A 26,441-nucleotide genomic window follows, 5' to 3' on the forward strand; every position below is an offset into this window, starting at 1 on the left:
AAATTGCCGCCAGGGTAAAAAGAACAAAAATGTGCGTATTCTTTCAGTGCATGACCCAGTAACTATCAGTGAACAACACCCTAAAAAGCTAACATAGTGAGTGGCCTACTACAATAACAACAAGTATGGCATTGACGTAATCGATCAAATGACTCATTATTACACTGAGAAGTGTAGATGCCTCTGATGGCTCATCCACGCTTTTTCAATGTCTTCGACTTAGCAGATAAAAATGTTTGGGTACTCTATAAGGAAGTAACAGGAAAAAAGCAGATGTCTATTGATACAGAAATTGGCTGAAAAGTTGGCTACAATATAAAAGGCCACAAGGAGCCAAAATACTCTTCCTAATACAGTATCACAACTTCGCAACATTTGGAAGACTTGTCAAACTGGAGGATGTAGAGGCAAGCATAGAAGCAATCATTTATGTATAAAGTGTGGCAAGTATGTTTGCAGAGCATGTTTGGGCAACGCTGAATACACCTGTGTGAGGTGTCACGACACAGCATATGGTTTTGAATGAGGAAAAGCAGGGTTATAAATGTTTTCTCTAGAGTATATTCTACTTTTGAGATATTTGTGTTAAAACACTCGGTTTTCTTTTCTATGGAAACTTACCCATTCCACATTTTGTTTTATAAAGTTTTGATTAATTTTTAAGCATAAAGTGTTCATTGTACCATATAATTCTACAGAAAAAATAAAACTGTATCCTGGTAAACTGTGTAACTTGACTGAAATAAACTGATGTTTTTTAAAAAGTGTTTACTTTTCAAAAAAAATGGCAAATAAATCTGTACCCATCAAAATTACAGGTTGATCCTTCTAGGTAGATCGAAATCCCCAGTCCTTCTAGAGTCAATTTACTACAACTAGTCAGACAATTCCTTCTACAATAATCATAGATTCCAGCAATCATGTACTGATCCAGTTTGATCTTCATTTAGAAGAGATACACTTTTATATGACAAATTTAATTGAGCTCAACCTGGTATTTAGCAGTAGCTTCCCTGTTTTTGTTGTATTCTACAAAATGTTTCTTATGTCTGCATTAATGTGTTGAGCAAAAACAATCAAGATCTTTAATTTCTCGACAAACAATACATTTTTTATCATGCTTTTTTACCCTCTGTTTGTTGTTCACCTTTTCCATCAACAACAATATCTTCAAATGTTCTTAACACAGAATTCGTTGTAAATGTGTTTTGTAATAATATTCCTAAACATTTCTTTCCACACATTCAAGGAATTTGTTTACTGTTGCATATTTTTGTATGGTTTTCTTTTAAACATGATATACATATTCTCTTGTAACCATCTTTTGTGTATTTCTGTAAAGTGAAGATAACAGTTAATTTCTCTGCTTGCTAGGTTCTACAAATTTTGGATGTGATTGGTTCTGGTGAATGTTTTAGCTGTTGCTTAATCTCATCCATCTGTTATGACAAAAATTTTAATAAGAAACAATAAAATTAATTTAGTGCTAAAAATTTTCAAGTTTTCCAATGTATTTTTGACACATTGATTACCTGTGGAATTAACTCATGTGTTTACTGCTGGCTGCGCCAAATAGTGGTAAATCATTTACACCGGATCTTCAGCACAAACCAAGCCACTTCTTAATCAATTTCTAAATCTTTATCTTTCCCTGCAAGTGATGATTTGTAGTAGTTTGTATTGACCATATTTTTGAATAAATGGTGAAACTTTTTTCTTTACACATTTGGTCAACTTTTCAGCAAGAGGTATACTTGATTTAAATTTCAAACCTTGTAAGTGAGATCCATTGGTAAAGAAGTCCTTTTATACTATAAGATAGTCCAAGCAAAAGGCTGGGTCTAGATGTACTTTCATTTTACTTTACCATCACTGTCAATATATTTTGAAATTGTATCAGCAGTGTTTTCATACTGCAATATCTCTGACACATCCTTAACTTTAAATAAGGGATTTTCTTTAGGTAATCCTGCTACGTTGATGAAAAACTGTTTTTGGTTGCAAATAGAAGGGAATGATCAGTGGTTAACCCTATCTTTTTAAAACCTCTAATTTTCTTTTCAAAGATTGGTGAATCATCCCATTTTAGATTTACTCCTTCAGTTATATCCTATCCAGATACATGGTCTCCTCTCATTATTTCCATATCGCAATACACCACAAAAACCATTCAGTTTGAACCAAAGATTACCGTTTTTCGATTTCGATAAATTTTTGTATGTATAAATGGCTACATTGCAAATGAGAATTTTAAGAATTTCATTTTCTCTATCTGATGTTATCCTCATGATGAAGATATAGCTACATTCATAAATCAATTAATTGATGAGATTGTGAATTATTTATCCAACTAAATGAAGAAGAAATATGTATTGTTTATGAATATTGTATTAAACTGACTACTGGTGCTTAAAATTTTAACTGTGCTGTTCTTTGTCTCGTTTCATACATTATTCTTTCAGTACATTTTGTTCATTTAAATTCATTTTGCATCCTTTAAATTAAAGAATATTTTCTGATATTTTTCTAACCACATTAATTTATCAGGATATTTTTCATAGATTTCAGAAATATTTATAACTATTCCCTCTGTAGGCAACTCATTTAACACAATAGGATATGAGTTTATTTCTTCTTCGATTAAAATTTGATCAGATGCTATACTAAGTTCATTCAAAATTTCTTCTTAATGTTTCTTTCTGTTTTGATTTGTTTCATCGACAATGTTGTCGGGGTTGTGTGCATAGTTCCTCACCAAAGTAGAACAGATTATTGAGGCGATTACTGTACATTTGTTTCCTTTTATGTACTGTGTATACAACGAAATAGGTGGTGAGCATACATTCTACTAATCTATAATTTGTGCACTCATAGATCCTCACAAAAATATTTTATCTTCTTTTGTTTTTCCACTGTTATAGTTTCATTACCGTCCTGAAAGATGATTTTTAGACAAAACACCACCAATGTTTTACCATACTGTGGAAATTTTATTTTCTTTATATTTCCAGAGTGGTTGCCCATACCGCATGCAGTACCATAAATAATATAAGTAGAAAATAGCATTTGCAAAGTACATATTTTTCTCTTCAAACAATGGGGAACACATATCTTTAAACCTTGTTCATAAATTAGGTTGAATATTGTTCTTCTGAATAAAATCAAACATATCCTCCATAGGTGCTTCTCAGTAGAAAGAAAAATTAGGTGTGAAACTTCTATCTCGTCTCCTACCTTCCAAACTTTACAGAAGTCTCAAACTTCCGGATCAACTTCCGAACTGATGATTCAGTTGGAGCAGCAATTCATGAACGATTTACTTGGAACGTTCACTGTTTTTCTAATAACTTTTTATCACTTACATAAGCTGCTCAGTTGTCGTCTGCTCCATGACGAAAATAAACATCAAACAACAAAGCTCACGAAGCAAAAGTTATCAGGCTACTAATGGGAAGGGTCGTAATTAACAAAAATGAAAAAACCATGACTGCCAACAGTCATATGACAAAATGGCGCAAAATTGATATTCATGCTTTCTTCCAGGGGACCCGTTACCCTCCTCTGTCCAGTCATTATTTTTATGTTCATATAAAACAGTTTGATTATCTTCGATCAATAAAAATATTATACTGTGATTGTGGCATACGAAGTGTGTTCTTCATTTCGAACCATTCACATCACCCCACAGATCACCATGTGTATTTTACGAAATACCTTACAGTAGACCTGTATGTCCTTTGGAGATATAATGGTTATAGCAACTCCCTTAGTTCAGCCTCTAGTAGTACCAACATAGTATGTCCACTCAAGTCGCAAAGTTAGATCTATTAGTTTTTCAGACCAATGTCCCAAAAATTAATGAAATGCTTCTGCCTCTCATCCGAAAGAACGGATTTTTTTCTGGCCTCTCCACAGATACCCCTCGAGTACAGTTGCATCTGTGGTACAGCTATGTGAATCGTAAAGACATGCAAGCTGACGCACTTCAGCAGGGTCTGTCTCTTATGGTGTGGCAAGTCCACTAATGGGTTATTCCGAGTGTTTTACAAGGAGGAAATGAGTGCAACAGGGCGGAGCTAAAAAATGTTTCAAATTGCTCTGAGCGCTATGGGACTCAACATCTGAGGTCATCAGTCCCCTAGAACTTATAACTACTAAAACCTAACTAACCTAAGGACATTACACACATACATGCCCGAGGCAGGATTCAAAACTGCGAACATAGCGGTCGCGTGGTTGCAGACTGAAGTGCCTAGAACCGCTCGGCCACACAGGCCAGGCAGGGCAGAGCATTGTCATCAATACTGTTCGTCACTGGGACTGATGAAGTAATGAATGGAGAGAAGTAGCTAGCTGATAAGAAATTCAGTGCATTTGTAGGTGGTATAGTGGTGTGAGTAAGCACAGAAGACGTGCAATATAAATTGTAAACGTGGAACTGTCAACTGCAGCGTATCGGCTTGAAAACCTGTCACAATAATATTGTTGTGACTGTAGTCAGCAGTCAAATAACGAAGAAGGATTATATAAGAACATTGACCTGAATGGACAGAAATTAAAAACGTTGACTACTTGCAGTACTTTGGTAGCATTGTAGCGCATGGCATCAAACCTTCCAGGGAACAGAGCTGCATTGCTCTACAAAACAAGAAAGGATAAGATACAAATTGAGAATATCCGACATGAAGCACAAGTGAAGGAACTACTATGTGGAAGTACAATAACATTAATGTTGAAATGGCTTGCACATGCCGAGATAATAAATCAGATTGGTACAGATTTGCTTGTGAATTAACTTGTGGGAAGAAACGAGGAATCATTCAAGTGAAACAGGGTCTGGAAGGAGGACATGTAGAATAGCGCAAACTCAACAAAAGGAAACGAACCAGGGCATACAAAATAGAAACTTCTTGAAAAATTAGCACTGTGTGTTAGATCGAGACTCAAACTCGGGACTTTTGCCTTTTGCGGCCAAATGCTCTACAAACAGTGTTGCCACAGCTATTTTTTTTACTTGAAAATGTTGTTATTTTGTGAAATTGACTTGCAATTGTTAAGCCATATCATAAAAATTACGTTTAAGCAAACAATGATCTTTACAAAAAGTACAATAAGAAAGTTGGTGTTACATACAACGCTGGTCTCATTCGAATTCGTTCAAGCGCATAAATACATGAATACTGATAAGCTTATTGTAGATCAATGTAACAATATGAGTAGGTTAGAAACATAACTCACAAACTCCAAAAACATAAATTTTTACAAATGACTAATTACGTGTTTTACATGCGTCGTGCACATGTCCCATGTATTGAAATCAGTATGTGCAAGAACAATGGCTATAAATCATCATGTATATTTCAGATTATGTTTGTTTATTGAGAAATTAGAATTATTTAAGGTATATTATGGATCATGTGAGTTTTGTTAGTGAGCTTAGGAACATGTAAGTTTTGACAATCCCCAACTTTGGATCTTGTGAGTTTTGGTACTGAGCTGTTTGGGCGATGTTGGTTTCGCAGGAACTATCGTGTTGCGACTCGATATGCAACACTTTTTTGGTTCCAACTGCAAGCCACTTTCTCTTCTACATTGTATATATAATATTACATGCTGATGTTAATTGTGACTAATACCAATTAATCATCTTTTATAAACTTTGCTTGTGTTAGTTTACAAGAGATATCCTCTAGTTTGGAATACCGTTTGCAATTTCATAAAAGAAATGTCTACCATGTACATTTCTTCAGTTTTATGATCAAAGAAGTTTACAAATTTTCCATTCCTCTTTCTCCAATGCATGAAACGTTTTCTTCCATGACTTGTGCCTCAAATCAGTTTTTTTCCAACCACTATATTGAATTATATTCCCCAAAATAACTGAACAGAACAGAAAACACACTCCACTGGCATCAATATTTACTACTACACAAGAAAATGGCGCCGAGTGAGCTAATCGCTGATTGGTCAGGATGAGGTACGAGACGAAACTCACAAGATCCCACGGATCATGAGACTTTTGAAAGTAACCACGAAGTTTAACACCGGTTTTCTCAAGGATCTTGTGCCAAATGTGACTAACTGTTTCATCAGTTATATTCTATGTATAAAACTATATGAGAATATGTCGGCTTCTCAGTTTTCATTATTTTGGAGCATGTTAGTTATGACTCTAACCTACACATATGTAGAAAGATTCTTCACGAAAATTTCATAATAATATTTGTAGCATTTTCTTCAATAATTTTATGTCGATCTATTTATTTCATAAATCATTAATAAATGGATCAAATGGGTCTGAGCACTATGGGACTTAACATCTATGGTCATCAGTCCCCTAGAACTTAGAAGTACTTAAACCTAACTAACCTAAGGACATCACACAACACCCAGTCATCACGAGGCAGAGATAAATCATTAATACATAATACTGAAATTATTACACTGAATATGTAATAGTAAGTGACTGCCCATTCCGAAGCATCGCAACAGACACTTCCAGTGTCTGGCTCGCTTCTCCTGCTCATCCTGAGCAACAACTGCCTGCTACCGCGCGACCTAACAAAAGCTCTTTGTTACATATACCCTGCCTCAGCTATTGCTGCCTCACAGCGTTCAGTGACACGTACATCTTTGTAATCGATAAATCGCTTATGCTCTTGGATAATACATTAAAATTTACAATTTTCATTGCCAAGGCGAACGTAGCGTGTGGAACAAATTGTCGCCGCCGCGCTCTAACGTAAGTGAAGGTACAGTGACTGAGTGATGGAAGCCGATAGAAATTATCGAATACCACTGTATACACATTCTACCGACCGAGTCAACGGTCGTTGTTTTCAACTGGCGAATGAAACGTTGCTCCAAATCTTTCTTAAAGGGTAATCCTCCTCTCTATTTATGATGTTCTCACCAAGTATAATTCCTCTGGATTTCTTTGAAATACTGTCCCAGTAGCGACACTCAGGGCCAATAATTTGAGCCCTATCGCACAACATTCCATGTTGCTTTGTAAAAGAGTGCTTCGCCACCGCAGATATCTCAAGTTACAAAAAACGTGTGTGGCGATGATGCTCTAAGTAACTGTGTTGAATGGTGTCAATTGTGTGGCCAACATACGATTTCGCACATTAGCGAGGGGTTTTGTAAACACCGGACATTCACAGGCCAATAAATAGTAAACGTAGCTCTCGGACGAAATACTCATTTTACATTAATCTTTGTAAAAGTTTTCCTAGTTTTGAAGATACGCTCCTAACATTTGATAGGAAACGGAGAAATCTGCATCTTGTAGTGGTTCTGGCGAAGGTCCAATCTCGAAGGTAAGATGGATCTGTTTGTCTGTGTAGCCATCCGGCATGAACACGAGCTTACGGTAATTCAGCTCCTGTGTCAAGCCTTCTGCATCTGAGGTAGCGTACACTCTCTTCACCACGTCCACAGGACCTCCGTACGTTGGTAGGGTGGTTGACACCTTTATGAATCTCTGGTCCGTTAATGTCAGTTTTCGATAAATGCTGTGTCCCAGGGTCGCATCGGTCGCTCTAGAGCAATATGTCTAGAAACAGAACCTTACCATACCTTCCGATGAACAGCGTGAACTGCATGCTGGGATGAAGACCAGTAAAATGATGCAGGAAACGGTTCAGAATCTCTGTTATATGTGGTCGTACTGTAGACCTACCATCGACCTGCCTACAGAAACAGGTAGGTTTTGAAAACGTCGTTTTCAGAGCTCTGTCTTAAAAAATCTTCCATAACTAAACTTATAACAATGGGAGAGAAATGGTTTTTATAGACATTGCAACCGTTTCCTCAAAATAATATTTAATAAAAAATACATCGACGTCATGACATGATAACTGAGTTTTATTATTTTCATTAAGAGAAAAGAGTATGAAGAGTCATGATATCAAAGCTCACAAGGAAAGCCTAAAGACAGTAACACAAAGACCACTGGATAAACATCATACACTCCTGGAAATGGAAAAAAGGACACATTGACACCGGTGTGTCAGACCCACCATACTTGCTCCGGACACTGCGAGAGGGCTGTACAAGCAATGATCACACGCACGGCACAGCGGACACACCAGGAACCGCGGTGTTGGCCGTCGAATGGCGCTAGCTGCGCAGCATTTGTGCACCGCCGCCGTCAGTGTCAGCCAGTTTGCCGTGGCATACGGAGCTCCATCGCAGTCTTTAACACTGGTAGCATGCCGCGACAGCGTGGACGTGAACCGTATGTGCAGTTGACGGACTTTGAGCGAGGGCGTATAGTGGGCATGCGGGAGGCCGGGTGGACGTACCGCCGAATTGCTCAACACGTGGGGCGTGAGGTCTCCACAGTACATCGATGTTGTCGCCAGTGGTCGGCGGAAGGTGCACGTGCCCGTCGACCTGGGACCGGACCGCAGCGACGCACGGATGCACGCCAAGACCGTAGGATCCTAGGCAGTGCCGTAGGGGACCGCACCGCCACTTCCCAGCAAATTAGGGACACTGTTGCTCCTGGGGTATCGGCGAGGACCATTCGCAACCGTCTCCATGAAGCTGGGCTACGGTCCCGCACACCGTTAGGCCGTCTTCCGCTCACGCCCCAACATCGTGCAGCCCGCCTCCAGTGGTGTCGCGACAGGCGTGAATGGAGGGACGAATGGAGACGTGTCGTCTTCAGCGATGAGAGTCGCTTCTGCCTTGGTGCCAATGATGGTCGTATGCGTGTTTGGCGCCGTGCAGGTGAGCGCCACAATCAGGACTGCATACGACCGAGGCACACAGGGCCAACACCCGGCATCATGGTGTGGGGAGCGATCTCCTACACTGGCCGTACACCACTGGTGATCGTCGAGGGGACACTGAATAGTGCACGGTACATCCAAACCGTCATCGAACCCATCGTTCTACCATTCCTAGACCGGCAAGGGAACTTGCTGTTCCAACAGGACAATGCATGTCCGCATGTATCCCGTGCCACCCAACGTGCTCTACAAGGTGTAAGTCAACTACCCTGGCCAGCAAGATCTCCGGATCTGTCCCCCATTGAGCATGTTTGGGACTGGATGAAGCGTCGTCTCACGCGGTCTGCACGTCCAGCACGAACGCTGGTCCAACTGAGGCGCCAGGTGGAAATGGCATGGCAAGCCGTTCCACAGGACTACATCCAGCATCTCTACGATCGTCTCCATGGGAGAATAGCAGCTTGCATTGCTGCGAAAGGTGGATATACACTGTACTAGTGCCGACATTGTGCATGCTCTGTTGCCTGTGTCTATGTGCCTGTGGTTCTGTCAGTGTGATCATGTGATGTATCTGACCCCAGGAATTTGTCAATAAAGTTTCCCCTTCCTGGGACAATGAATTCACGGTGTTCTTATTTCAATTTCCAGGAGTGTAGAATTCGACATATGACGTTCACATTTTTATTTGCGGGGGGGGGGGGGGGGGGGAGGGAAGGTAAGAACAAACACTAAATTCTTAGTCAAGACGTAAATGAGCGCACCCCAATTACTCGTAATGGAACGTAGTCGAAACCCTTCTTTGTGAACTTATGGCAAACCATATAGTCTCGGCGGGAAGGCAGCATTAGGTAGCAATTTTTTAAGCCCACCGTTGGATAACGAACTCTTCTTCGCAAGTGAAATCGTCTATCGTTTTCTTCTTCTGTTGGGTAGTTCTGCAATGTTTGGTACACCAAATTCTTATGTAAAAGATCAATTTTGTCCACACATTCGTTTCGTGGTGTTATCTTTGTCCGCTGGTAGGCTTAATACATCCCGATCTTGTTTGATGGGCTTCTCGGGAACGGAATCCGACGAAACGTATGTCTGATTTCTTCTGATCGGTCTTCAGGAAAGCTACACTCCACTTGCTCCACCGAGCAAGTAAATTCAGGGATTGGAAGATTCCGCGGTTTTATGAATAAAACTTCAATGTCTCTCTAAAACTAATAGCGTGGCGGTCTAGTTCTTTGCTCGTGATGTTAATTACGATCGGTCGTCGAGTCTCGTCCCCCAATGTCTTGGTTCGAGAACACAGGTACTGAAACTTAGAAGACTGCCTGTTGACAGCGGTATTGTACTCCCAGTGTGCAAGAAGAATGATTCTCCTATTCCTAAGAAACATCAGACAGCATTGACGAAACTTCCAAGTGCAGGTAAGATAAATCTTTGGATGTAATATCTACTCGTATGTAAGTAAAGATTTCGTCTAGAGAATGAACGGCTCTCAGTGCAACTCACCTGTTTGAGCTCAAAGTTGGAAGGTATTCTTTAACTGTGCCGCTGCTGTTAAGCTCTGGAAATCACATGTAGAGAGTTTGTAAAAGTGCTACACTTACTTATTTTGAACTACCACGTGTGTACCTTCAAAATAATTCTAAGACGACTAGCAGCGTGGTGGGATCTGACGGCAGGTGACCCAAGCAGTGCAGGAGCTCTGCCTGACCCGGCAGAGACGGCCGTGCCGGCCGGCATCCCGGCAGACATCGGCGATGTCGTCCGTACTCGGGTCACGGCCGAGCTGTAGCACAATACATTAGACCTAGTCTTGTAATCCATCATCGACCCCCTCTCCACCACAGTGCTGAAGAAAATCAAGAACACCAAGAAACTCATCAACCACAAGTTTTTGTATGTGCATCCTTTTGACCGTAAGCCTTGCGGACCACGACCGTTCACTATTACAAGAAAATGATTCCTCTACAGCCGTCCTTACGATCTTATTTATTGTGTAGCTACCAGTTTCGGTGTTTCAATGTGCCATCTTCAGGCCGTAGTTGATGCAGAAGGGGTCATCACGATACAGTTGATGGCTGGAGTACTGACGTCACAGGTACATACAGTATGCGTAAACCAGTTATGTTGGCCACTGATGCAGTGCATATATGGATCGTGATAACAACTTCAGCATGAACTTAAGCCTCAAGATGGCGCATTAAAGTGCCAAAACTGGTAACTACACAATAAATAAGATCATAAGAACGGCTGTAGCCGTTTCACTTTCTTACAATCAGTAACAACAATAGAACGAGATTTTCACTCTGCAGCGGAGTGTGCGCTGATATGAAACTTCCTGGCAGATTAAAACTGTGTGCACGGACCGAGACTCGAACTCGGGACCTTTGCCTTTCCCGGGCAAGTGCTCTACCAAGCAGGACTCACGCCCCGTCCTCACAGCTTCACTTCTGCCAGAATCTCGCCTCCTACCTTCCAAATTTTACAGGAGCTCTCCTGCGAACCTTGCAGAACTACCACTCCTGTAAAAAGGGATATTGCGGAGACATGGCTTAGCCACAGCCTAGTCGATGTTTCCAGAATGAGATTTTCACTGTGCAGTGGAGTGTGCGCTGATATGAAACTTCGTGGCAGATTAAACACCGCCTAGGGGATGTTTGCAGAATGAGATTTTCACTCTGCAGCGGAGAGTGCGCTGATATGAAACTTCTTGGCAGATTAAAACTGTCTTACTCTGCCAGGAAGTTCCATATCAGCGCACACTCCGTTGCAGAGTGAATATCTCATTCTGGAAACATCCCTCAGGCTGTGGCTCTCCGCAATATCCTTTCTTTCAGGAGTGGTAGTTCTGCAAGGTTCGCAGGAGAGCTTCTGTAAAGTTTGGAAGGTAGGTGGCGAGATACTGACAGAAGTGAAGCTGTGAGGACGGGGCGTGAGTCCTGCTTGGTAGAGCACTTGAGCGCGAAAGGCAAAGGTCCCGAGTTCGAGTCTCGGTCCGTGCACACAGTTTTAATCTGCCAGGAAGTTTCAACAACAACAATATTAGTGCCCTACTGAGTCGCTTGCCGAAGCTAATGAGAAAGTACGTACCCTTGAAAAACAGTTGATTCGCGGAAAGGATTATCTTGAACAGAACGAAAGACGTAACAATCTTAATCTCTTTGGTCCACCAGGAGAACCAGGTGAAAACGCAAAAGAAATAATCTTAAAGTCACCCTTGAAAAATTTGCCGTACGAGACTCAGAGTGTGATATTGATAAGAGACGCATAGTGGGATTTAGAATTCCATTTTCCTAAAAAACCAAGTCCATCATAATAAAAAATTTACGTCATACCTTTCTTGGGGCAAAGAAGGAATTAGCAAAACTATGAGTGGCTGTACATGAGGGCCTTACACATGAAAGACTGGAAATATTGAGCAATGCGATCTCTCTGTTCGGATTGCAGAATGTGTCGACCAGAGATGGCAGAAAAATCTTAAAGAAACGTACGGAAAAGCACTAGTGAGCAACATCATTACATTTACAAGAATTGCCTGTGTGAGACGAAAGTGATCTTTTGTGTAGAAACACGTTGTTTTGTACTACTGTTCTTGAAAACAGTTACCTGTATTCATCATACGTTCGTCCTGGTTTACTCTGAGTGCCAGTTACACATAGTTGTTCGATTTGTGTACCTACAGTACCAATATAATCGTTAATTTACAATTACTTCACTGGTCCAGTCGTGGATGCATATGGGAAGCGCGCGGGGCACCCACACCCACCCCCTCCACCACTCCTTGCAGGGCAGCCCGCTTTGCCATCCTCGTCGCCCCCGCCAGACAGCCCGATCTCTATTCGTTCGTTTCTTTCGACAGTCGACTAGACTGAATCGAGTTATCGAGCAGTTGTAGTTTCCTTTCAAGCACGCGCGTCCGCGTCATCGTATTTTATACGTTTCTGTCTGGCACATAGATAGTTAACACATACCGTACGAGAAAGGTAGCGGCCATTCTAGTTATTTCCATTCGTTATGCTGTCTGGCATTTGTTCAAGAAAAATCACGAGTATACAACTATTTTCTTGTAGAGAGAACCTTCCATACATGTTGCTGATGTTGTGGTCTTCAGTCCAGAGACTGGTTTGATGCAGCTCTCCATGCTACTCTATCCTGTGCAAGATTCTTCATCTCCCAGTACCTACTGCAACTTACATCCTTCTGAATTTCTTTACTGTATTCATCTCTTGGTCTCCCTCTACGATTTTTACCCTCCACGCTGCTCTCCAATATCAAATTGGTGATCCCTTGGTGCCTCAGAATAAGCCCTTCCAACCCATCCCTTCTTCTAGTCAAGTTGTGCCACAAATTTCTCTTCTCTTCAGTTCTGTTCAATACCTCCTCATTAGTTATGTGATCTACCCATCTAATCTTCAGCATCCTTCTGTAGCACCACATTTCGAAAGCTTCTATTCTCTTCTTGTCTAAACTATTTATCGCCCACGTTTCACTTCCATACATGGCTACACTCCATACAAATACTTTCAGAAACGACTTCCTGACATTTAAATCTATACTCGATGCTAACAAATTTCTCTTCTTCAGAAACGCTTTCCTTGCCAATGCCAGTCTACATTTTATATCCTCTACGACCATCATCAGTTATTTTGCTCCAGAAATAGTAAAACTCATTTACTACTTTAAGCGTCTCATTTCCTAATCTAATTCCCGCAGCATCACCCGATTTAATACTACTGCATTCCATTATCCTCGTTTTGCTTTTGTTGATGTTCATCTTATATCCTCCTTTCAAGACACTGTCCATTCCGTTCAACTGCTTTTCCAAGTCCTTTGCTGTCTCTGACAGAATTACAATGTCATCGGTGAACCTCAAAGTTTTTATTACTTCTCCATGGATTTTAATTCCAACTCCGAATTTTTCTTTTGTTTCCTCTACTGCTTGCTCAATATACAGATTGAATAACATCGGGGATAGACTACAACCCTGTCTGAATCCCTTCCCAACCACTGATTCCCTTTCATGCCCCTCGACTCTTATAACTACCATCTGGTTTTTGTACAAATAGTAAATAGCCTTTCGCTCCCTGTGTTATACCCCTGCCACCTTCAGAATTTTAAAGAGAGTATTCCAGTTAATATTGTAAAAAGCTTTCTCTAAGTCTACAAATGCTAGAAACGTAGGTTTGCCTTTCCTTAATCTATTTCCTAAGTTAAGTCGTATGGTCAGTATTGCCTCACGTGTTCCCAACATTTCTACGGAATCCAGACTGATCTTCCCCGAGGTCGGCTTCTACCAGTTTTTCCATTCGTCTGTAAAGAGCTCGTTTTAGTATTTTGCAGCCGTGGCTTGTTAAATTGATAGTTCGATAATTTTCACATCTGTGAACACCAGCTTTCTTTGTGATTGGAATTATTATATTCTTCTTGAAGTCTGAGGGTATTTCGCCTGTTTCATAAACCTTGCTCACCAGATGGTAGAGTTATGTTAGGCCTTGTTCTCCCAAGGCTGTCAGTAGTTCTAATGGAATGTGAGACCTGAGTTTCTCCTGGCGTATACAACTTCCAAATAACTTCCGGGAATTCAGCTAGGTAACACTTTCAGCGACCGCCGATATTTCGGCGGGAGAACACCCCGCCATTTTCAAGGCAAACTGCAACGGACAGGCGGCGAACATGCAAATTTAAAACCTCGGTCCTGAAGAAAAGTGGTTTCTCGCCGGACACTACAAAAGTCTTAACACCTATAGAGTTGTTCCCCCTAGGTTATATGACCTTCCGAAGGTTTACAAGGAAGGGGTTCCTATCTGTCCTATTGTGAGTAACATCGGCGCTCCGACATATCGTGTGGCCTAGCCTCTTGCTTCTCTGTTGAGTCCACAAGTAGATCAGTGTGAACATCATATCAGGAACTCAGCTGATTTTTTACGTCGTTTGGGGGGACTGCGGTTAAGTGACTCTCATATTTTAGTGAGTTTCGATGTGGTCTCTCTCTTCACTCGTGGTCTCTGTGTGATTCTTTGCGGTTAATTGAAGCCAGGTTTGGTGCTGAATTAACTAATCTCTTTCGGCATGTGTCTGCATCGACTTACTTTTTATTTAATGACCAGTATTACGAGCAAACAGATGAAGTTGCGATGGGTAATCCGTTGTCTGTTGTGATCTCAAATTTATAAATGGAAGACTTCGAGGAGCGTGCATTGGAGTCGGCGCCTTTGAAACCCGCCTGTTTCTTTAGATACGTTGATGTTACCTTCGTTGTTTGACCTCATGGTGGGGAGAATTTGAATGTCTTTCTAGAACATCTGAACTCGATCCACCCGAACATTCGTTTTACGATGGAGGTGGAAGAGGATGGTTGCCTTCCCTTTCTTGACGTGTTGGTTAGGAGGAAGGATGATGCGTCACTGGGACATGCAGTCTACAGGAAACGTACTCACACCGACTTGTACTTACAGGCTAATAGTTGTCACCATCCGGCTCAGCGTGAAGGGATACTTCGTACCTTGGTACACAGGGCACATGTCGTTTCTGACCCTGAGACTTTGCCAGCTGAACTGTCCCATCTTGAAGTTACATTTCGTCAAAATGGTTATAGTGATAGACAGATCGAACGTGCGTTGCGCTATCGACCAAGTGTACATCGGCTGATTGATGATAATTCTGAATCAACACCTAAGTCTACTGCCTTTTTGCCTTACGTAGGAAACACGTCCAACAAGATCGGTCGTATTTTACGGAAATACGATGTGAAATGTGTTTTCTGACGTCCATCTAAAATTAGAGCACTTTTGAGTTCCGTTCAGGATGATCTTGGACTGCGTAAGGCGGGTGTATATCGCATTCCTTGTAGCTGTGGCACGGCATGTATTGGTCAAACTATCAGGACCGTGGAGGACCGATGTACTGAGCATAAACAGCACACACGATTACAGCAGCCAAGTAGATCTGCTATTGCTGAACATTGCTTGGATACTGGTCACCCCATGTTATATAATAACACCTAGATATTGGCATGCACGTCCAACTATTGGGACAGCGTTACTAGGGAGCCACGTCGTTAACAGGGATGGAGATTTCTGTTTAAACTCTGTGGAATCCGGCTCTCTCCCTTGTCAAAAAACAGATGGAGAGAGTCAATGCTACCCCACCTGCGAATTCATAGTCTCACTATCGATAGCTCTGACTTTGGTCATCTTTGGTGGCACTAGTGTTCAGTGTGTGTGTTATCTTTCCTGCTTCAGTCCGAGAACCGAGGTTTTAAATTTGCATGTACGCCGACTGTCCGTTGCAGTTTGCCTTGAAAATGGCGGGGTGTTCTCCCGCCGAAATATCGGCGGTCGCTGAAAGTGTTACCTAGCTGAATTCCCGGAAGTTATTTGAAAGATATAATGAAATATTGTCCACTCCAGGGGCCTTGTGTCGACTTAGGTGTTTCAGTGCTCTGTCAAACTCTTCACGCAGTCTCATATCTCCCATTTCATCTTCATCTACATTCTCTTCCATTTCTATAATTTTGTCCACAAGAACATCGGCCTTGTATAGACCATGTATATTCCCCTTCCACCTTTCTGCTTTCCCTTCTTTGCTTAGAACTGGGTTTCCATCTGAGCTCTTGATATTCATGCAAGTGGTCCTCTTTTCTCCAAAGGTCTCTTTAATTTTGCTGTATCCAGTATCTGCTTTACCCCTAGTGATATGTGCCTCTACATCCTTACATTTGTCCTCTAGCCATCCCTGCTCAGCCATTTTGCACTTCTTTTTGATCTCAATTTTGAGACGTTTGTTTTCCTTTTTAACTGCTTCATTTACTTCATTTTTATATTTTCTCCTTTCATCAATTAAATTCAATATATCTTCTGTTACCCAAGGATTTCTGTTAGCCCTCGTCTTTTTATGTACTTGATCCTCCGCTACCTTCACTTCGTCTCTCAAAGCTACCCATTCTTCTTCTACTGTATTTCTTCCCCCATTCTTGTCAGTCGTTCCCTAATGCTCTCTCTGAAGCTCTCTACAACCTCTGGTTCTTTCAGTTGATCCAGGTCCCATCCCCTTAAATTACCACCTTTTCGCAGCTTCTTCAGTTTTAATCTACAGTTCATAACCATGTGGTCAGAGTCCACATCTGGCTCTGGAAATGTCTTACCCTCTAGTATCTTCAGGCTTCTTCCATGTATACAACCTTCTTTCATGATTCCTGAACCAAGTGTTAAGTATGATTAAGTTATGCTCTGTGCAAAATTTTACCAGGCGGATTCCTCTTTCATTTCTTTCATTTCTTCCCCCAAATCCATATTCACCTACTACGTTTCCTTCTCCCCCTTTTCCTACTATCGAGTTCCAGTCACCCGTGATTGTTAAATTTTCGTCTCCCTTCATAAATAACGTTGTAAATACGGACTACTCGGCTAACAAGAAGCTAGTTTAATTTCAGAAGCAGAAATATTAAGACTGAAGAATGACTAAATAATAGGTCCTAGCTGTAGCAAGTGCAAGTGTGAAGATTAGTCATCAGTGACTATGATCAGTTGATTGTGAAGTATTAATAATAGTAAATCACAGTAATAATAATATTCCACACCCAACTCCTATTACGAGTTACGTATGGGAAACTACTGATGCGTATATCTCCGGTAATAGTGACTTTCGAGAAGATTCCAAAAAACACGATGTTACAATATATGCCCTCTATCGAATGCACTAGAAAGGGACGGAATCCCCAAGGTTCCACATACACATAAATTTCCGGATGAAGTCATCATTGGAAACTTGCCCTTACTTTATACATCATAAGGTACATATTGGTTTGTCACTTTCACAGTAGGTATTTGTTCACACTCCATAAAAGCAGTGTAAAGCGAACATTCTGTTGTTATAGAAACAACCGAGCCACATATACAGAAGCAGAGTCGCTGCCAGGTAGTCAGTTTGAAAGCCATAATCGTAGTGATAACTTGGAAGTGATACAAAGTGAACAACTGCGACTGTTGGCTAATAACACGGACTTACATATGTGTATAATCAGTTTAAATAAAACTTTCTTAATCTCTGCGTGTGACCTGACTACTTTTTATTACGGTAAAAGTAAAGGTAGCTCAAGATATCCTTATCGCTCCTGCTAGAGGTTTTTCTGTATCCCCCACTGCACAGATCTCTTATAGTATATTCATCAGACCATGTCACATATCACTCTTAATGGATAGGTTACAAGTTAACCACTGTTGGCACCCCCAGAGTATTTAGCGCCATCTTACTGCTCACAAATTGCTTGAAAAAAAAAAATTGAACTCTGCCGTGGCAATATTCATGGATTTTGAGCCACCATTGTAACGGTATCATAAGCTATTATTTTTATGACCTGGATTTTAGATAAAAATCCTCTTCTACACCCTCCTACGTTCTCAAAAAGTTTCTTTTTCTCTTATACCATTATACCATTTAGTAAACAAATTTTTCTCGCAAATTTTATGTAGTACCACGAAGTCCACTTGAGCTTCCTTAAACCACAGTGGTAATAATATTTAATCAATCAGTTTTGCTTGTTGGCTTTATGATATGCAATCGTAATCCAAGTAATACGAAATATAATTAATTTGAAATTATTTAATATCTTGTTGCAATGCACATGATGTTCATTTCCAGTTTCACCGTAGCAAGGGCTGTTTCAAAGGTTTCACAAGTGGGACATTCTCCAATCCTCTCATTATAGTAGTAGGCTGATTAATGTAATCTAATCCATTTTGTCCGTAACACCTATACGCCAGTGGAGACACCCACGCGATACTAGTGATGTTATACATCGCTTCCTTGCCCACAATGGCAAACGAGTACAATCTCTTTATAAGTACACTGCCTACTGAAGTTCCGAATGTGTTCTTTAATTCTGTTCTACATACGTGCAATCTGTGTTTTCTCGTCTCCAACTGATGCGTCTCAATCACCGATCATATAACGTGCGCTAAAATCTAGTAGTAACCATCATTTTACAACAGGCTGTGGTCAGCAGTAACTAGTTTATGTCAACATTGTGCATTTATTCAGATGGTCGATTTGCACGATTTCAACTATACTCTTGAAATTCATACTGTTTCGTATGATACATAAATAAGCAGGAGAATTTGTTGAGCTATTACCAAAGCATTTAGGTACGTTTTTTAATATTAGGACAACTATAAACTCACTGTTATAATTTTCGACCCAAATATATCTGTCCTGTCCTGTCCATATACTAAGTTCACATGGACCAGTAAGTGTTTCACAGGCTGTTATATTTCGCTTCTAACTATAAGTGTGCAATAGAACAATTCGTGATTTTTCCACACCATTGTAACTCATTAAGTGTCGGCTGATTAAAGTTGTATTCTTATAAACTGTTAATCAGTAAGGGTCTACATAGAAATTTACACATAAACCTCTCTTACTCACAATTTTTATGTTTCATCTAGTATGTCCTGTGTGTATCACCCAAAGAGATAATAGTCATTTTAATGATCGCATTTCCAATGTGTGAAAACTACATGCTTGTGACCAACATTATCACTTGTAACAGTTTTACGTGAAGAGATCTCTGAGAATTAAAGTTGCAAACATTAATTCTGTATAGTTATCTGACTCAGTTACTCACAAAATCCATGAGTTATAACTTTCCTCAGTATTAATAATTGATGTTAAAGTATGGCTTTTTCATTTTTTATCCTTTCTTAACGCTACTATGCTATTCGTCATACATGTCCAGTACCCTGTTTCTGATTAATATCACTGTAACATAACGTAAACTAGAATGCAAAGAAATCAAAACAATATATTTTTGACAATTCTTTATTGAAAACATTGGTAAAATTTATATAAAAGTAAGCAAAATATTCTGTGTAATGGAGATAATGAATAATAAAATAAACTGAAGTATGACTTGTGCAAGAATTGAGCCAACACAGAGAACCAAAGGCCCTGGCCCTCAATCTAGTTCACACTAATCTCCTCAACTGTTTAGTTTCATATTTATTCTCACATAGTGGCATCAGCGAAAATCTAGAAATGGAACGTGTTTATGGATTTTGTCATTACAGTCTTTGTCATATTGAAATGGATTTTTAAGCCTTTTTAGGACATCAGTAGCTGTGTACTTTTCTCAGCGCAGTGATGCGAACGTAGTTAATGCGTGCAGAAATATAGAAACTATGAATTTTACTTTTACAAGCATTAAAACATCCTGTGAAAAAAAATGTCCGCGTTAGAAAATCTACGTTACCGTTTCATCTTTAGTTTAGTTTAGATCTAGTAAAGGAAGTTACAAAAATTGTATTGTGTTGAGCCAGGGACCTATAAATGACAGAGAGGCTCCATCCCCGCCGCAGCCTCAGTGTTACACAACCCCACCACAGGCTACAGCAGTCCACACTCACCCTACCGCCGCCCCACACCGAACCAAAGGTATTTGTGCGGTTCGTCGGCCCCCAGTGGATCCCCCACCCCCCCCCCCCTCCTCCCGCCCACGGGAACGTGTTATACCAGACGAGTGTAGCCCCAAATGTTTGCGTGGTAGACAGTGTTTGCGCAGCAATCGCCGACACAGTGTAACCGAGGCGGAATAAGGCAAACCAGCCCGCATTCCGCCTCAAAAACCATCCGCGGTCTGGCCGACACACCGGACCGCGACACTAATCAGCCGGGCGGATTCGTGCCGGGGACCGGCACGCCTTCCTACTCGGGAAGCAGCGCATTACTCCGCGAAACTAGCTGGGAGCCCTAGTTATAAATATTACTTGATACTCTTCAGTGACAAATAAAAAGCATATAACATGGAACTCGACTTATGGATGTATGAACAAAAGAAGATTGTCTTAATATATATGTTTAATCACCTACGAAAACATTAGTTGGATGTACTTTCTGTCAAAAACACGTCGAACAAGGTAAAATATTAGGAAACTTATGGAAATGATTTTATTTCTATAGCTATAATCACGTCTATCAGAAAGATTACTAAGCAGTTCTCAAAGGTACATCGTTCATCAGGCAGACGAATAATTTTCTGTCACATGTAGTGGTATAAGAACTATATAAAATTTTCCAAACAGTCTTATTACCACATTTCTGAATATCGGAGGGCTGCTTTAACGACAGAATTGTAGTTTCCGTGCATCGAGCTACATATATACATATCGTCTAGGTCTTGGCCCTCAATCTTGTACAAGTCAGCCTTCACATATGTGGCCATGCATGGCACATCATTTCTATATTCTAAAGTAATAGCTTACAAGCTACTCTATTCTTTATTTATTTGTAATTGTTTCAACGCCACAACCTCTATGTTGATAGTTCACTCCTTTGTTAAATGTTACTGAGATCTACCCAAAGTAAAAAAAAAATACGTTCTGTCCTTTTTTACAGCTCCCTCTATTCTATGATGTGGAGTAGTCACAAGGTACAATATTTATTTGGAAGCTGTTTGAAACATTAAGCTACTATTCTGTGTACTGTGGACAGCGTAATATAATAAACAGTTAAAAAAGGTTTTCAAAAAAATAACAAACTACAGGGAAAGTAGTGTAATGAATGTGATATGATAACTAGAGCCACTCAACATATAGTACTCAACAAAAAAATTTAAGTAAATGGACCAAACAACAACTGTTGAGGAACCAGGTAGTACAGTTGATGACATATTTCTGTTGAGTACTGCCATCGTAAGACAGGTCAAGCTTCTAGGGAGAATCGTAATACGTTTTTGAACAAATGGCCAAAAAATCGTAGGAAATAGCAAGTCAAGAATACATACCAGAAAGCAGAAAAATTCCCAAAGTAATTCAAAGCTCTAGAAAACAAAATTAATTTCGTATAAATCAAGTTTCTAGCCTGGTTCCCGTTGAGACAATGTGCAAGTTATTTCTACGAAAGCTTGAAGACCTTTGGACATTATCAGTACTTCCTTTCAATGGTTTTGACTTCAGAGTCAAAGTAAAATTTCACTGCTCCCCAGGGTTTCCATTTTACAAAAGTGATAAATACCAGCATGCTGTATACACATCAGTCAAGAGATGTCAGCGTCCTTCAAAGTGACTATTGGCACACTTGTCTGAGGATGGGATGGGAGCACCTCATCCGGGTAGAGTACAGTGCAATTCAATATGTACATGGAGTAAACACGGGGGTATCTATTCTTCAAAGTGACACATCTAAAACCATTCCCAGAGATACATGACGCAATAATTATGCAGGTATAAGAGTTGCTCATCCATCTGCAGTATCTAATAAACATGTACCGGGAAAACTTTTCCTTTGTCGACAAAGCATTCCTGAAGCAGTAGAGTTCACTTCAACACGAAGAAAAGACGGCTGAAAGACGGACGAAAACACATATGTTGGTAAGTTTGGTGCTATACTCGGCGAACGTACAAAAATAGATGGACAGCTACTTTTATTACGCTCAGTACCTCTGGGAAAAATAATTAGGAAAATATTTAAAATTGTACAATATAACTAGTAATTAAAAAAAATGAGCAAAAGAAGCAGAACAGAAACTTGATACCATCGTCAAGCTGTACGAACGCCACTTGGGTATCAGCAAGTTTTGCCTGATGTTCCGACAGTCTTGAGGGACGATGTAGCTGCCTTTGTGTGAGGCAACTTCGTTACTCGTCCCGCCTCTCATTGTTCTCTTAAGACGGTCAAGTCAGTTCATCAGATGACTGATCATTGTCAAGACATGGCTGCACATACAAAAAACAATTTTCACCTGCATAAAGAGTATTCCTTTACGTTCTCTATAACAACTGTGACTCGTTAACTTTAGTAGACGGCCCATTCTTTCATCATCTCTAATCCATAAGCTACTACCTGTAAAGGTACTTACATATTCTGTCTGGACGAGATTCTAATTTACTACTTGTTATATCCCTCAATTTTAAAATGGAGGACTGTTCACGAGCCTTACCAAAACCAGATAATGAATAACTGGAACAGTTATTCTCATACATACATTTCTTGTGCATAGCAACTTCTCTGGGACGTTCTCATTAGCAAATATCTACACAGTTTCTTAACTATCCTTTCAGCACAATAGTTCAATGCACAACTTGAAACAAATCGTTTTTAGGCTAGAAGAAAATACAATTCATGATATTTACAAGAGCATAAATTAAATTGTGACATAGTAGCAGCATCCATATTAAGAACATTTAATAGTAATGGTTAATAGGAAAATAATCGTTTTCCCAAACTGGATATACAATGCTGTTAACAATTTTCTCATACCGCTCTATTATCGGTTTACAGAAAGCGAACAGAGTTTGTTGGGACATAACACTTGCAGATAATTATACTTTTACTTATGTCACCATAGGTTAACATGGCTTCTCGATACGAAACTGACTATAAGTAACATTCATGTTTAGAGTAAACAACTCGTATAAAAATTATGAGGCAGCAAGAAACAAAAAAACAAAAATGTAAAGACGAGGACACTGTAGTTCACAGAACCTGTTGCAGCCGAACACGTCTTGAACCGTTGCAGTTTCATTTTCGTAGCAATGAGCGCGTTGATGTTGTAACAACAGTAACCTACAATAACAATCGATACTTTGTATACGGCCTGTAGTGGTCTAAGTGCTATATGGACGGTGCAGCAGATTGATGATGAACCAGAAACGAACTTAAATTTGTTGAAGGAAAATTTTTCTTGCTTGTAGGAATGTTACGGGTACGTAAACGTTTGTGGATCACTTCCTTTTGAGCACTGGTAGCAACAAAACTTTCGTAAACGAACAATTTTTTATAGGTATCAGCAACCTGGAAAATACTCAAAAGTAATTGGAACTAAGATAACTTTATCGCTAATGTTGTTTTCGATCTTCGCATCCGAATAACGGAAAATATGCCCTAGAACTGTGAATGAAAGTACATTCAAGAAATTAAGGACGAAACAGTAAATTATAGCATATGAAACCTAAGACTTTGTTTATTGCCGCGTAGACAGCTACGTTTGAAGCAATTGGAAAACAAACAGATGCCAGAAAATAGTACACCCTATGCAAATAACGCTCGATGTAGTAATTTTAAACTGGTATCAATGGATGCATAATTCGATCATTTATACGTACTGAATATTAGACTTGAAGAACTCTGTGTATTTTAAAGTGGTGACTTGAAATTACGTACGTGAGAAATTCGGTGTCGGTCATTATTAGCACTAAGAAAATTCCGAACTGTTTTTATTAAACTATTGACTATTATTCTAATCCGAATTCCTTGTATGGATATGAAACACGTATAAATGCGAAAATAGCTCCATGCATAATACTACACAGATTAGGGAAAATTATTAATAGCCACAGTTTCTCTGGCAGAGCTGTTATACATCGCAGTTAAAAATGTTATTAATGTCATTCCAATTAACTTTCATCGTCAAAAGAAATGAAAATTATTTAACTTCACGCGATCTGACGAATTTTGCATGATATTCTATCTAAATAGGTGTAACATTTTTCACATATTACACAATGGCAGTAGTTTCATAATGCTGTATATACAAATAATCAGAGTCAAGATACACATCATACTTTATTAGGGAAGTTATAAGTGTAGAAACAAAGATGTCTTGCATAAAATGTTGGCATTTATCTTACTGTTACAGTCTGGAAATGATAAATAGCATTTACTACTCGTCTCGTCTACTCTTATCTCGCGAATATTAGAGATCTTTTGTGGTGTAGCATGGTCTTTGTATGAAAGTCATATAGCGTAATAAGAACTGTCCTCATTCAAGTGTTTGAGTATCAGCCATAAGAATTGTTTCTCTCTCCGTATGTTCTCCGAATTTACATTATTATTTTGCATCACTGATGCAGATATTTTAGGTAATAAAATATACTTGACAGTTTAAAATTTTGTTAATACATCTTCTGACATCAAGTAGTTCTGATGTACGTAAAATATCGGAATTAAATGAAGTTACTGATATGAAGATAGACGTTTCATCTTAAAGAGACTGGTTACTATATTACGTGCTTCAATCAAGGAAATAAACCAATGACTAAGCCAAAGGAAAGAACCATATTTTATGACATGCTACCGTTGACTAGAAACGAGGAAGAAGTACCAGAACAAATGAAGGGATTGTGCTATTTGTGAGCAAACAATTTTAAAGAAGCGTGAAGTACGTAGACTAACAGCAACAGCATGTTGTCTGTATAGCAATTGAAATGTTCTGTTGCCAAATTGAAAAACTGAGGAATAACGTTTAACCCTTTTCCCTCTAAGTAAATTTCTCTGTAACAGAGGAAACTGATTAGTAAAAAACCTGAAGAACTAAACGGAAAAGAATCTGAGACATGGGGATACAAACGGATGTGTGAAATTAAGTGTACTTGAACGTTGTGAAACGAAGAAGATCAGACAGACCTTGAGCAGAAGGATTTTTCTGCTGTAAGAATCATAAGGATAAGGTGACAATTTCTACAGTTTATCAGTTACCATCGGAGAAATTTACAGTGAAAGACAGATAGAGAACGAGGCAACATCAGAATAGATAGTGACGTTTTCACTGCTTGAGGTCGGCATTTCTGCATTTCTAATTAACTGCATAATGTGGAAATGTACAAAAGTAATTTCTAAGACGTCACATTACCAGTGCTCCGGGGGGTGAGACATGGAAATTCGTGAATGGTATTGTACGAAAAGCATATTACTAAGATTCTGAAAACAAAGTTCATGAAGAAGAGATTACGTAGCAGTCATGAAGCTCCTTACTGAATGCCTGATGGCGAGGTCTACTGTGTATAATAAATGCATTCGATACGTTGAACTGGGTTCAGTGGTAAGGCCTGTGGGAAGAACTACGACTAAGTGGGCTGATGATCTGCCAACTATGAAGACAAAAAATAGTGAAAGCAACACAGAAGCATCGGTACTGGCTGATAAAAAAAATATAAACATTAACAGTTTATCTAGAATGTCTAAAACATGGATGAAAAAACTTTCCGTAATTACTTTCGCTCCTATTTATGTCTCGCAACTGCGTCTTATTTTATATGGCCCTAAATGGAAATTGTGTTGAAAGAAATTGGGGACGATGATCTGACGTGGTTGGGGTGGGATGGATTTCAGTTTGTGTCTGATGCGGCCGGTGAACTGCGGTAAGATCTACATATGAATTTACACATTAGACGTACCCCTTTTCCAGCTAGTTGACTTGAGTTTCCAGGCACATATGATGCATGGACAGCATGTTCAGAATTCTATAAAACAAAGTAAGACTGTAAAATCTGAAGACTCCATTCTGAGGAGCGATCAAAACAGGCAACATAAAATTATAACTACACGTCCTTCAAGACTATCGATAACGACGTACAGGTTTCATCTTTTCAATATTACTGGGATGTATGCGTCAGACAACTATGGGAACTTCCTGCACGTTACTGCTGTATACTGTCGCATTGGTAGAGGGAAGTATGCTAATGGTTTCCAGAATACGTATAATTATAGCTTACACCTGATGGTTGTGTCGTCTCCAAGTTATATTATTAAACCTCTGCTCAGCTCATTAATGTCGTATATAATTAGTCCGCGCCTGCAGATAGGCAACCCAGTACACTCATGTGGATATCGGGCTGCTGCTTCGCCATCCCGGACAACCGGTGTGAATGAACCTCCTGCACGTATCCATGGTAGCCCACACTGAGCACCTGTAATGTGATTTAAAAAGTTGAGGTA

The 26,441-nt window shown here is 39.8% G+C and overlaps 1 protein-coding gene across 1 annotated transcript in view; it reads right to left on the minus strand.

Annotated features, from left to right (window-relative positions):
• Window positions 1–22,399: 22,399 nt before the first annotated feature.
• The window catches only part of LOC126413265 (zinc finger protein 358-like), a 526,926-nt gene continuing 522,884 nt past the window's right edge, over window positions 22,400–26,441 (minus strand). The window contains exon 9 of the mRNA XM_050083167.1: window positions 22,400–22,441. Coding sequence (XP_049939124.1) covers window positions 22,400–22,441 — 42 coding nt within the window. The remainder of the gene's footprint in view (window positions 22,442–26,441) is intronic.

The sequence above is a fragment of the Schistocerca serialis genome, chromosome 7 (genome assembly GCF_023864345.2).
Source record: "Schistocerca serialis cubense isolate TAMUIC-IGC-003099 chromosome 7, iqSchSeri2.2, whole genome shotgun sequence".
In the NCBI taxonomy this organism is placed as follows: Eukaryota; Metazoa; Arthropoda; class Insecta; order Orthoptera; family Acrididae; genus Schistocerca; species Schistocerca serialis.